The sequence below is a fragment of the Pseudophryne corroboree genome, chromosome 5, assembly GCF_028390025.1.
Source record: "Pseudophryne corroboree isolate aPseCor3 chromosome 5, aPseCor3.hap2, whole genome shotgun sequence".
NCBI lineage: Eukaryota > Metazoa > Chordata > Amphibia > Anura > Myobatrachidae > Pseudophryne > Pseudophryne corroboree.
In genome coordinates, this window is record NC_086448.1 from 191,392,400 (window position 1) to 191,406,886 (window position 14,487).

Genomic DNA, 14,487 nt, shown 5'->3' on the forward strand with positions numbered 1-14,487 from the left:
TGATTATTAGTGTGACTATTGTTCAATACATATCCCCCTTCGGTTATCCACTGTGATTTCATTTTTCTTTTTAATATTTTCACCTAGGCACACTCCTACGTTTATGTTCTGGGGATCTCCCAGAACATAATGTTTCAATAACATTGAACAACATTTTGAATGTGGAGGTGAAAACCTTTTAAGTTTTTTGTGTCCTTCTGTGTATAAATCTTATTTTACTTAAGTTAATTAAAAGTTACATTTTAATATTTTTCATTTACATGTGCCCCAACACAGTCTTTCTTTTTCCTTCCCTTTAACAAACGTCATGCTGTATGTAGTTATACCTTCCATACTATATGAATTATAACCTTCTAAACATGAAATTAGAGATTCAACAAGTAGATCAATTTATGCCATTATCTATTATAGCTATTTTGTATCAAGTATTTAAATTATCATCAAGTTTTTTTTTGTTTTTTTAATTCATTATTTTGACCTTTGTCATTTCAAGACTTCATTATGACAACAACTGAAACACCAGATCAGTGGTTTGTGAACTGAGGGCCTAATTCAGACCTGATTGCAGTAGCAAAATCTTTCTCTAATAGGCAAAACCATGTGCACTGCAGGTGGGGCAGATATAACATGTACAGAGAGTTAGATTTGGGTGGGTTTTATTCTTTCTGTGCAGGATAAATACTGGCTGCCTGGGGTCAAATTATTTATGCCCACGGTGATAAGCAAACCAGTGCGAATGGCTGGCAATAATAAAACATGTGGGCAATCAGAAGCACAACTATACTACACCACCATGTAACTGAGCCTAAGGATGACCACGTAAGCACAGTTTACTTAATTTAATATTTTTGTTCCAAATTAATCAATACAAAAAACTTTTATCAGAGGAGTACCATGAAAAAAATGCTGAAACTTTAGGGCACCATGATTCAAGAAAGTTCAGGAGCCACTGCACTAGATGATGAGATGGGGAAACTCTTAGTATTAGTGCAATAAACCTTTGTGAATATGACAATAATAAAGTAAAACAAAAAAAACACATAATGTAAAAGCTGTGTACGTTGTAACTTACCTGTGCTTGTCCGCCCCCATGCAGAGGAGCGTGCGGTGACGTCTGGTGGTGTGACGGGTGCGGATGCAGGTGTGAATGGGAGTGATGATGAGGATGCCCCTGTTGGTGATGGGGCTGAGAGTGAGGATGATGTGTTGGGTGCTGGTGCTGCTGATGAGGGTATGGGTGATGCTGTGACAAGTTCTGATGCTGATGGGGGTGCGAGTGCATATGATGATGTGGAGTCTGTTCCTGTCGGGAGCTCATCATTTCCATCATATGTCCCATTGAATTCATATTTCCATTAGATATTGTTCCAGGATGATGGCTTAAAGCTGCCTTTAATCTCTAGAGGAGAAAACAAAACAAACCAGTATTAAATGACAAAATATATCACATGTTACATAACTTCTAAAGCTTGAAATGCCCGCCTGTTTCTAAGCACATTACACTCCTGTTCCTCAGCCATGCCACATCAGTGATCATGAGCCGCACAACCATCTAGCGCTCATAGCATACAAGCTACAAGCTACAGAAAAGCTGGAATAGCTGATGCAGATGGAGATTCAATCAAATATATCCACTCCCAGGCAACCCATATGGTATTTTAAGGTTCTTTTACATAGAGCAGAGGTAGTCAACAAGCGGGCCTCCTGTTGCAGTGGAACTACACATCCCAGCATGTCCTGACACTGTTTTGCTATTAGGGCATGTTAAAACTGTGGCAGGTCATGCTGGGATCTGTAGTATCACCGCAGCAGGAGCTGAAGGACCACATGTTGAATACCGCTGATACAAAGTGTATGTGTATACACACACGGGGAGGATGAAACCCCTAAAAACACAATTAACAGGTGCACACATACGTCAAATAGGGTTTTAAAGTGATACAATAGGAACCATCGCTCCAGTTGACTTATATGTGTGCAGAAATGGACATATTTACAATACAATAATAATAATAATAATAATAATAATAATAATAATATTGTAGATTTCATTGTTTCTACACAGTATTTTGGAAATTCAAAAGGTGTGTACGCGATCCAATGATTATAAGAAACACATTACAGAGCTACAATGGATGTAAATATATTTACGGTACTTATTACAATCTTTGCTAAACCATTTTCTTCAATCATTTTGCAGGGTCTGATTTTTCTAAGGCAATGGCAGCTCAACCAATTCAATGAAGAGATTTATTACTCAATTCTAAAATGCAGTCAGGGAGTTGCAGCAATCTATCCACGGCAAGCTGTAGAGCCCCTTAATGAGATGACTACTGTACTTGCATTCTAAACAGTCTGTGTTTATAAAATGTAACCTGAATGTGAACCGAGGGCCTGGAAAATCCTAATCTGTAAAGTGACTGATTGCTGATCTCTCAACGTATGCCATATGTTCAATATTATGTTAAAATAATGACCTTAAATTACGTTGATATACTCTGCCAAAACTTTAGAGCCCTGTGTTGCTTCTCATAGCATAATTATAAAGAGTAGATATTCTCCTTTGTACTATTAAATTACTTTAACTACTAATGCTGTAGACCACCATATCTGCCAATGTGTTAAAGGGGGTTACATTAAGATCTATGTAAAACAATAGACATTTCTGTTGCACAAACCTCGGCAGACTATCACAAGCATATTAACTTAAAATAAGCTGTATAAAGATACATGCAAAATCCCAGTAAAACACAGTGGATTCTATTATATAGACCTTCACGACCAAGCAGACACTTTGGGAAACCAGCTGAGATGTATCTGTAATTGTATATCAAAGTAAAAGGAGGATATTGGGACTGGTGTCACAAAAAGAGGGACACTCAACTGCAGTGGCAGATTTTACCAGTGATCCACCAGTGACTTACCATTGGAAGCACTATCTGCTTATGACATGCTGGACTGCAATTGGCAGATAGTGCTTCCAAAGTGCTTTTAGGGCTGCAGCCAATGCAGTCCCTTAAAGCTGTGGGGGAGAAGGCGGGTTGGGGTGTGCATGCGCAAGTTTGCCTGCCAGCCGTAATGTGCTTCTATGGGCTGCAGACGACACAGTCATTAGAAGCCAGTACACATAAAGGAGCCTGTATTTTTTTTTCTTTACTCCCCCTTCACTCTCAAAGGCAGGTGCGGGCTGAGCCGTGAGAGGTGTGGGCAAGTCTTCTGAAATAGGCCTTAGAAAAGAAGCTAGGAGGTCTACCGACAACCTAAAGGCCAAAGGCTATAGATCCTTGTTAAGCACTATAACAACTATTATATACTGTGCCTGCATGAGTTAAAAAAGCTAAATTTACAACCTATCTTGGAAGTTCATGTATGACATTTTGACTAAATGCCACTATTTTTTGATGAGCATTTCAATCAATTAAGGGGCCTAGTTATAAAGCCATTTGGATCCACAAATACTCATAATATGGAATCAGCAGTTTCCACACTATGGGGTATTTGTGAGCCGCTATCTGTGTACTATGAGCTGATTATGATGAGCAGCTAGCGTATTGATGATACAGTAAAACAAATCAATCATCTGATTAATTGTTCAAACTAGAAAAATAACTAACAGCAACACCATGACACATAACATACTATTATATAAACTGACATTTTAGCCCAACATTCTTTTAAATTATGAAGTTGCAATCCAAGAACATAACACTATAATGATTTTACTGATTAGTAGCAGTGCACTTTTTTTATTTGTAGATTACATCCATGTTTACAATAGTATATATATATATATATATATATATAAAGTTGGGTTACACAATTGCGCTAAGGGAAAGAGATAATGAAAGCAGCACCTCTAGATGAATCTTCTGTTAGCCAAGTTTCATGAATAACACCTATCAATCTGAACTGGGGGCGCTAGCAACAATGTTTGTTCCCAATTAGAACTATCCATAATAGATTGACAATTAAAATACATACATCAATAAAATCTTACTTTAGTGTACATAAAATGTATTCACAAGAACATTATTAAAATAAATAGTGGTACATAAAGGACATCACAGAAGGGTGTTTTGGATTTATCCAGTTTACATTCAGTATAGCGAATTTCTTTGTCGTCATGTAATCAAATTACGACACAGAAGTGAAACAGAATATGAAACCAACGCGTTTCGTCCCAAGGGACTTTCTCAGGGGTACAGAATCAAATGCCCATAATAGGTGTAGTAAAGTTAGCCTGGTAAAACAAATAAATCACTGGTTATGCCAGCTATCATGGATCTAAAATCAAACTTTATTTTGTGTATTTTGTCACGGGGAGAAAATCCATCCAATGGGTAAAATGTCCTTCAAAGGGTAGTAACATAAAGGCCAACAGTTTATGTTGGATGAATGGGGTGAAAGTATGTATAGCACTGAACTTTTAGTTGATGACACACAGACTTCTGCAAACAGTCTAGTGGCGATGAAATGCAATGGCATAGATGTGTTCCTCATAGAGTTCACAGTGGATGAGTTGATTATATATATATATATTTATATAGCATGCAGAAGTGCGGCACTCAGACTGGAACAAAAGACGCTAGGTCTGTGGATTGGTTATCAACGTTTCAGTATCATCAATATTGTCATCAGGATATCCTGATTATCCTGATGACAATATTGATTATATTGAAACGTTGATAACCAATCCACAGACCTAGCGTCTTTTGTTCCAGTCTGAGTGCCACACTTCTGCATGCTACATACTCTATCTTGTGAAGGCACCGGCGCAGATTAATGGGACGTAAGGAGTGCCGGACCTGCGATATATATATATATATATATATATATATATGGAACCAGATAGATTTAGGGCAGTATGGATGGTGTAATGGTTAGCATTATTGCCTCACTGCACTGATATCATGGGTTCGATTCCCACCATGGCCCTAAATGTGTGAAGTTTGTATATTTCCCCCGTACTTGCATGGGTTTCCACCGGGTGCTCCGGTTTCCTCCCACAATCCAAAAATGTACTGGTAGATTAAATGGATCCCAACAAAATTAACCCTAGTGTGTGTGTGCATATACACATGGTACGGAATATAGCGTGTAAGCTCCACTGGGGCAGGGACTGATGTGAGTGGCCAAATATTCTCTGAAAAAGCACTGCGGAGTATGTGTGCGCTATATAAATAAATGGTAATAATAATAATAATAATAATAATAATAGATGAAGTGTTAAGGTTGTGTCACAGATAGGTGGAGGGCCCTGTAGTAATGACAATGGCAGAATATATGCAATAAACACCCATGTCAATTTATATTAAAATCTAACATACTAAGAAGGACACAAAACATCTAACATGCAGCTGGTTCCAGTCAAAGGGGGGTGATTTAAATGAGGTCTGTCTAGTTTAGAAACTCCCTGCTCCCTTTCCCTAGTGGGAGGGTGGTCCAGCTGCCTTGGATCTAAATTGTGTTAAAAAATGCTATCTACCTCTCCCAGTCCCGATTGTGCTGCAATCACTTAGCTGCAATCTATTCTTTATCCTTCAGTAAACCAGGCGGGAGTGCAAAAGAACTTTAGTGACAAAATGAAAGGCCTTATATAGGTATTTGTATTCATATTCAATAAAGCATGGGGTAGTTAAATATATGGTCTTTTCATTACTATATTGTTATTCATTAAGAGCCCTTGATGAGATCCATTTGTAACTGATAATAACTACTGTGCATGTGGGCTATAAAAGTAGTCAAATCAATAAATACTAAACAACACATACTTTGCCATTAATGTATAGAATATAACTAGATGATGTATATCAATGGTAGACAAATGGTTTCTGGTATCTATGGAACTACAAGTCAATGCATGCTCTACAATTGAGTATTGGGACTTGTATTTTTACAAATGCTACGGAGCAACTGGTTACCTAAACTCAGCATATATATATCATTGCAGAGGTGTGCACTGATAAGAAATACCCATATAAATGTAGATTGTAACTGTACGTGTGTGTGTGTGTGTGTGTGTGTGTGTGTGTGTGTTTATATATATATATATATATATATATATATATATATATACCTCTATCTATCTATCTATCTATCTATATTCTGCATATACTGTATATAAATATATCAATCTTTATAGAATTTTTTTTTTTTAACAAGTATCTATTTTATTAAATTGACTTCCACACATGTTGCAGTAAATTATAGATTTTATCTTGGTAACAGTTTTTTATATAACAACAACAAAAATACTAAAACACAAAAGATAAAATATTGCATAAAAGATCATAAGGATGTATCCAAACAAGCGTTAATATACTGCATCACAAAAAAGGTTTATCACAAACGCTATTACTAATGTAGTGCTTCTGCAAATTAAATACATTTGCAAAACTATTTTGCCAGATCAATTGCCTCCACTGTTTATAACACACAAAAGCCATCAAGGATAAAGTAAACTGTTTGCATTTAGTGCACTAGCGAGGGAATTGACTTTATTTGTTTTAATTGTAAAAATCTGTTCTATTTAAGTGAGGAAAAAAATATGCGGTGATGTAGAGAGGGAATGTGCTTTGGTTTATTTCAAGCCACACTGGGACTATATGAAAAAGTGATAGATTACATTTTTTATGTCTGCTTTCTTGGCTCATAATGTGTGTAATTTGTAGGTTTGAGGGGAAAAAAAGCAATAAAAGTCTAAAAAAGAAGTTGAGTTACTTGTATTGCACTGAATTGGCAAGAATTAAATGTAATGTGTTCCGTGCTTCGATAACACTAAAACAGGAGAGAGAAATAATGTCCCCTGTCAAATGGTACATTCCTGTGAAAAGCTAATTTCACCTCTAGGAATCTGCAATGTGGCTAGCTCATTTCTGATTGGTGGGGAAGCTGATGGTTTCCTAATACAACACTTCAGTTAGCAACACAAAACATAACAAAACACTGCCACTAGTGAAATCCCTTTGCAGGCATAGGTCCAGGATGAGAATAGAGTGATTCCCAAACCTAGGCAAGAAGTGCACATTTAAATGGAACCACACACATGTTCAGTATCCTACTGGATGGAAGTAGTTAGCAGGACCCATTTCTGTTCTGATGAATACACATGATGTATGCACCTCATGCGAAGACTGTCTATAATGGGACATCAATTGTAGGAAAGTTTTGATGGGCAGCAGAACTGTTTCTCTAAAGTGACCTGTGTCCATGGAATATATTATTACAATTACGTCGCAGCTCATATAACTCTGCAATACTATTAAAGTTAAAAAATTGTCCATGCTATACATGGACCTGATAATAATATATATTTGTATGTCTTGATGCTGAAAATGAAACTACATGTAATAGAACTGTAGGTCTATAGTGGACAGGAGATAAATCCAGATGAAAACAATGTTAATTAAGATGGGGGGAGGCACCTCCACCATCTGTCATATACTTGTGCCACGGCATCCATTTTACCATTGGAGAGGAAGCTGAAGAGGAGTAAGGCATAAACTCAGTTTCCATAGTAAAGTGGAATTTGATCTTATTAATAACCAGAGTTACAGGGAGGAGGTGAAGGTTGCTTCCAGCTTTGGGCTACTGCCGCCCTAGCTGCTATACAGATGTGTCCCAACAAATATATTTGATGAGGTAACACAGCAACAGGAAATAAGTGTAGTAGAGCCAGAGCCGGAGATGGGGTTAAAGACAAATTTAGCACTTTATGAATCAGTTTAAATATCTCGGCCCAGAAATTTTGAATATAGGGGCATGTCCAGAAAATATGGAAAATATTACCCACTTCACCACAATTACGCCAGCAGTACTTCGAACAGGATTGCCAATAAGTGTGTAGTCTATCAGGAGTTAAATATAATCTGTGTAGAAGTTTGATATGCATCTCCGTATGGTTCAAACATCTTGACATACGATAGGATGAGGCAAATATCAGTTCCCACTGAGCATCAGACAGTGGAAGTCCCAAGTCCTGCTCCCATTTCAACTGCGCATTGGATTTCAAGGTAGGGATCAAGCTTAAGAGAGTCTTATACCAAAAAGATATATCTTTCTTAGCGTTATATTAAGATAAATGCGCTACAATAGGCTGGGATACCGGACTCGGGACACCCACAAGTTTAGGTAAACCCTTGTACCAATGTTGAACCTGAAAATAATGAAATAATTCCCTACTCAGGAGGTTGCAACGGGACTGAAGTAGAGAGAAGGGGAGCATAACATCACCATCCAAAATGTCACCTAAAACAGTCATATTACTAGCATACAAGGCAGAAAGATTAAGATTAGGAATTAATTTAGTTACAGCTCGCAATGAAATTGAATCATAGGAATATAAACGAGCAGGGTTACGACTGACTAATTTGTCCCAAATATGCAAAGATGTTTTCACGGATGGGAGAAGGGTTAGAGAAGATGGTCGTAAGCTTGATCATATTTTAAGAAGGTCAGCTAACGGAAAGGCTAAACTTCTTGCTCTTTCGATGGATACCCACCCCACCTCAGAAGTCATGTCAGACCAATATTTAAGTTGGACCAACACACATACCTCCTGGTAAAGAAGCAAGTCAGACATAGCCAGTCCCCCATTCCTACGAGGTAAAACCATTCTGGTTTGAGCTAACCTAGGTGGACGCATCTTCCATACATAACGTAATAGAATAGAATGACACTTATCCAAATATTTATTAGGGAATAAAAAGGGGATAGTACAGTATAAATACATGAGTTTTGGCAGGAGAGTCATCTTAAAAGCAGCAAGGCAACCCAACCAGGAGATGTCATAGGATAACCGAGATTTAGTCAAATCTTGAAAGGTATCAAGCAGAGGGGGTAAGTTAACTTCAAATACTGAGGAGATATGGATCCCCAAGTACTGAAGGGAGGCAGAACGCCAGTTATATGGATATCGTGATTGGAAGGTAGCTATTATCGGGTCTGTGACATTAATTGGGAGACCATCTGTTTTTGTGATATTCTATAAATTTGTAAGATATTGTGTAAACATGGGAGAGAGAATAACGGATCTGTGACAAATAAGAGGCCATCATCCGCAAATAAACATAATTTCTGCAGGCTATTGCCAATTGACACCCCGGGGAAAGCTCCAGTCTTCCGAAATTTTTCGGCAAGAGGTTCTATACATAGAGTAAATGTCAGGGATGATAGAGGGCAACCCTGTCGTGTTTCATTCATAATCGGAAACATATCAGACAGGAAGCCATTGCTAAATACTTGTGCTGAGGGGAAGCTGTATGAAGCCAGCACCGAGGAAAAAAATTGATCTTTAAAACCAAATTTGTCCAATACCAAACGCATGTAAAGCCAATTCAGTCTATCAAACGCCTTCTCGGCATCTAACGAAAACAGAAGGAGGCCAGTATCAGGATTAATAGTATCAATAATATCAAACACTCTGGTATTGTCAGAGGCTTGTCTTCCAGGCACAAACCCAACCTGATCAGGATGAATCAGGGACGGTAGATAGTCATTTAAACGAGTAGCTAGAAGTTTAGCGAAAATGTTAACGTTGCCATTCAAAAGTGCAATGGGCCTATAATTCTGACAATACGCTGGGCTTTTACCTGGTTTAGGAATGGTTATTACTCGAGCCTCTAACATTTCCTTCAGGAAGGCGCTAAGAGCAGTCACCTCATTATATAGTGATGTTAATGTGGGAGAGAGATGATCACTTAAAGAAACATAAAACTCATTAATGAAGCCATCCGGGCCAGGGGCCTTCCTACGTGGAAGTGATTTTATCACCTTCTCTACCTCCTGAGCAGTCCATGGGGCGTTCAATAATTCTAATTGTTCAGCTGTGAGAGAAGGGAGATTAATATCTGCCAGAAAGGATTGCACAGAATCAAGGGTGGGTTGAAAAGTGAGAGGGTCAGACAACAGATTATATAAACTAGTATAGTATTTGCCGAACTGGTTTTCTATATCGTATGGATTTGACAACTTATTACCTTGGGGGGAGATCAAGTGTTTGATCCTATTTCTAGCATGGAGGGCACAGAGTTTGTTGGCCAACATTCTACCTGGTCTTTTACCAGTCAAATAAAATTTCTGCTTTAGCCTATTTAAAGCAAATTGGTTCTGTCTCATAAGGAGTTTCTGGAGCTGACCTCTAATAACATATAATTCCTTATGGAGGGATTTAGAAGGGCAGAGCTTGTTTTGGTGCTCGACGTCTTTAAGCTTAGACTCTAAGTCTTGTTGTAGTTGCATAGCTTGCCGCTTGATTCTAGCGCCTACTTGAATCGCAGTTCCCCGCACCACTGCTTTAAGGGCACACCAAAAGGTGGTGATGGAGGTATCGGAGGGGGAGTTGGTATCCATATAAGTGGAGACGCTATCAATAATCGCCTTTTTAGAAATAGGGTCTGATGTGGGGATAAACGCCATGACCTAGGGGGAATGAATTGGCGAGAGAGATTCCAGGACCAGAGAAGTGGAGCGTGATCTGACTAAGAGATAGGTAAAATATCAACTAGGTCTGAAAGTTGTAGAGTCCATTTATCACACAATATAATATATAAGCGAGAGTAGGAACCATGGACTGGTGAGAAGTAAGTATAATCTTGTCCAGAAGGATTCTGAACTCTCCATAGATCATAATAAGTCATACTCTGCAAGTAAATTATGAAAGGCTGTGGATGGGCCAATCTGCGATTTAGCTGTCTGGCGGGCATGCTGGAAAGACCTATTTCGGATCCAACACGAAGTTAAAATCACCCACAACAAGCAGAGCACCTTGACGAACTCTTGATATAACTGAACAGAGTTTTTGTAGAAACGGAACTTGACTGGAATTAGGAGCGTATAGGGAGACTAATGTAACCAATTTATCTTCCAGTTTTCCAGTTAAGATAAGATAGCGACCATTTTCGGAATGCAGTGCAAAAAAACAGAGCTCTGAAAAAGAATGGCTACTCCATTTCTCTTGAAGGGGCTATTTGCGAAAAAACAACAACTGGGTACCGTTGATCTTTCAAAACGGGGAAACCTATGGATGAAAAATGGGTCTCTTACAAGGCCACTATATCAGCTTTATGTTTATAAAAAGTAGACAGGGCCAACCTACGTTTTTTGGGGGAATTTAACCCCTTAAAATTTAGTGAATAAACTCGTAAAATGTAAAGTAAATATACTAGAATGTTTTTGAAACAGACTGACACTCCAGGTCATAAATTTTTTTACAGCATCTAACATCCCAAGGGGGAAAAGGGGGAAACAAACTAGAAAAAACAGGGTGGTAAACGGGAGAAAAAACCAAAAGGTCCCAGTGTATCGGGCCCCCATTACTACTGCAGGGGACAAAAATGCAGTAGGAAAAGAATGGGGTCGTGGCGGTGAGAACACCACTCGGGCAGTGGCGTCACAACGTGGGTGCGAGGGGTGTGGCCCGCACCCGGGTGTTCCCCTCTGAGGGGTGACACCAAAGTGCCGGCTCCTGCTCAGTGGCAGGAGCTGGATGCTGCAACCCGGCTCCTGTCACAGTGCAGAAGACAGCACTGCAGATTCAGCAGTCTCCGGGTAAAGCCCGCATCCCCCGGACCCACAGTGTGCCGAAAACGAGGTCGGGTGCAAAGCCACGCCCCTTCCACGAAGCCACGCCCCATTTTCACCCGCGATTGCACCGGGTGTTTTAAAAGTAAGTGACGTCTCTGCACTCGGGGCCTTGAAAGCACATAAATAAAGAAGATAGTGGATCAAATCCTACTTACTAACAGTAGGTAAGGGCGAAGGTGGACATAGAATGCATTACTATAGGAAAACACTAATGCACCTTCAATCCCACAATATGGAAATAAAAAGGACATGATCGAAAACAAAATCAAAAATAAAACAAGCAAATGTACACAGGTACATACACAATAACAACAGGAACCAAAAGCATACATAAAGACAACTTACGAACTCACGCAGCAGAGGCGTAGGTGTGGAAGGTCAGGGACCGCAAAGGAGTAATAACAATGTTCTAAGACCACGATAAGTGGGCAGGGAGGCAGTTAATCAAGTGGTTGACCACTCAGTCGAAGGCTACATCGAAGGGGATCTTCTTCGATGTAGAGGGTACTTTAATGGAGATGTCCCAATCAGCTAGCAGGTTGACACCTGCATCCAGACTAGACACTACATACGAGGAGTTCTCATGTGAAATTATCAATTTCACTGGGAAGCCCCTACCCGTATCTGATGTCCTGAGAGCGAAGTACTGCAGTGATAGGAGCTAGGGATCTACGTTTAGAGACGGTCAATGCAGAGAAATCCGGAAATATTTGAAGTCCTCCAAGAGTGTCCGAATCCGATGCAGATCTCGCAGCCTGTAAGATCTGCTCCTTGGTCATATAAAAATGGACTCGGAGTAGCGTATCTCGTGAATACGAAGTAGAAACAGACCGGGGCCTAGGGAGCATGGATCCAGTCAATGAGTAAATTCCATAATACAGGAGTTCTGAGTTGGCCACCGTATCTGGGATTCCACTGATTTTTATATTATTCCTCCTGGATCTGTCCTCTATATCCGCCAATTTATCTCTAAACGTCTCCAGTTCAACCTGCTGCTGATCATGTGCGGAGATAAGCTCATTGTGGGATGCCACCAGTTCCTCCATTTTATGCTCAAGATGGTTTGTCCTGTCTTCTATGGCAGTAAGCTCCACTTTAACTTCATGTATAGCAGCGGAGAGGTCCTGGGTGAGCTCAGATTTAAAGGCCACAAGGACCTGACACAATGTCTTAACGGTGAGAGGATGAGTGGAGTTAGGGTCCACTCCAGGGACCGCTAAAGAGTGACCTGTGCCGTCCACATGAGGGTCATGTACGTCCCTCAGGAGACGACGGGGAGGTACGGACACCTTTGTGATTAGAAAAGGACACAGGGGGCAGGAGTGCACCTTTAATTTTTTTGAGAGGCATTCCGAGACTGCACAATATGGAGAAATAGATGAAAAAGATAAACTGCAAAGAAGCCACAGTCTCTGTGGACAAGCGAGTATGCTGGTTCCAATATAGGGCTGCTATGTATGCATAATAACCCTGAGTGGAGACGTAGAGGAGAAATGTCACATCAAACCCTTATCCCAAAATAATTACATGCAGGAGTCCCGTGAAGGGTTGTGTAGAGAAGGATCAGATACAGGAGCAGAGATGAGGTCAGACACGAGACGAGCCCACTTTAAATCCCTCCAGTCAGGTACTCACATATCAAAGATGAAGCAGGATGTAACTTGCAGCACGAGAGAACTGTGGAATAGACACCCTAGAGATGGTTGGTAGATAGAAATGATGAAGGGCAACTCTAGGCAGAGAGAACCAGTCCTGGTCCAGCCGAGGTCCAGGTCACTGTCTCTGGGTAACACAGAACTGTATGCTGCAAGCTGTACAGGAATCCAAGATGGCCACCTGCAGTTTCAACCTGCCTGCTAGCAAGCTTCTATAAAGCACTCTCCCAGCTGTTATGAGGTGAGATGCGGCTATATTTGGGGCCCACAGACTCTGGGGGACACCAGAGGTGCCTCCTGAGTCAGATGCAGTAAGGAGGGGCCGTCCGGCAGTGCCACAAAGGTGATTTTCCGGCTCCGGAAGTCCAGGCCGGGTAGGCTTCAAAATGTAGTCCCCGGCTGATGGGCAGTGAGTAGGCCGCAACCCGTGGGAGCTACTAAAGCGGCTCCACGATTCCGCGGACCTCCAAGACAGCTCCCAACACCGGACAGGAACTAGTAGGGCGCAGAGGAGCGCAGGGCAACAGGTAGGAGAGGCTCCAAGCGCACTGTAATGCGGGACTCCTTCAAAACACGACCTCTCCCGGTAACAGCCAAGCCACGCCCCAACTCTTGCTTTTCTACAGAGGAAAGCATGCAGCTAAACCCTGCAAAGTATTGTGGGGAACCCATGGAGAAAAAGGGAAATAAGTAGGTACATATCCTTCATACATCACAACATTTAGGAGTCTATTTATCACAATCCACAATAAAAATGCATTCTGGAGCTTGGTAAATCCAATAGCATAGCAGCTCTCATAGAAACCTATGGAGGATGCTTTGTGGTCGGAAATGGAGGGACTGCGTTCTATGTCGGGAGTATGTTGGGGATACTTAGATATTGTAGGGATCCTCCTCTGAAAATGACATTTTCAGGACATTTCTTGCAATTTCAGTTTAGTAAATATGCAGAGTTTGGTTTCAATGTATGGTGTAAATCTTATTGTATATATGTCTTAAGTATTACTATTCTCTGTACTGTATGTCTATTCATAGAACTTAAGGAGCTGTTTACGATACATATTGTTTTAGCCTGCCCTGCAGAATTACACTAATGTTTGAAGTCAATTGCAGGGTTAAAAATGTTCTTAGTTTATTACAACTTCAATATATGTCATATTGTGGAATTATATGAATCCAAAAATGATAGCCAGCAAATAGATAAATGTAAATATAGATGTAAAAAACAATAAATAAATGTGCATATGAA

At 40.2% G+C, this 14,487-nt stretch overlaps 1 protein-coding gene across 5 annotated transcripts in view; it reads right to left on the bottom strand.

The window, feature by feature from the left end:
• Positions 1-14,487, bottom strand: part of CREB5 (cAMP responsive element binding protein 5) — a 775,500-nt gene that overhangs the window by 49,227 nt on the left and 711,786 nt on the right. For all 5 annotated transcript variants that reach the window (XM_063921976.1, XM_063921974.1, XM_063921972.1 and 2 more), the window contains one exon: positions 1,073-1,399. In XM_063921976.1, the coding sequence (XP_063778046.1) occupies positions 1,073-1,399 (327 nt within the window). The remainder of the gene's footprint in view (positions 1-1,072; positions 1,400-14,487) is intronic.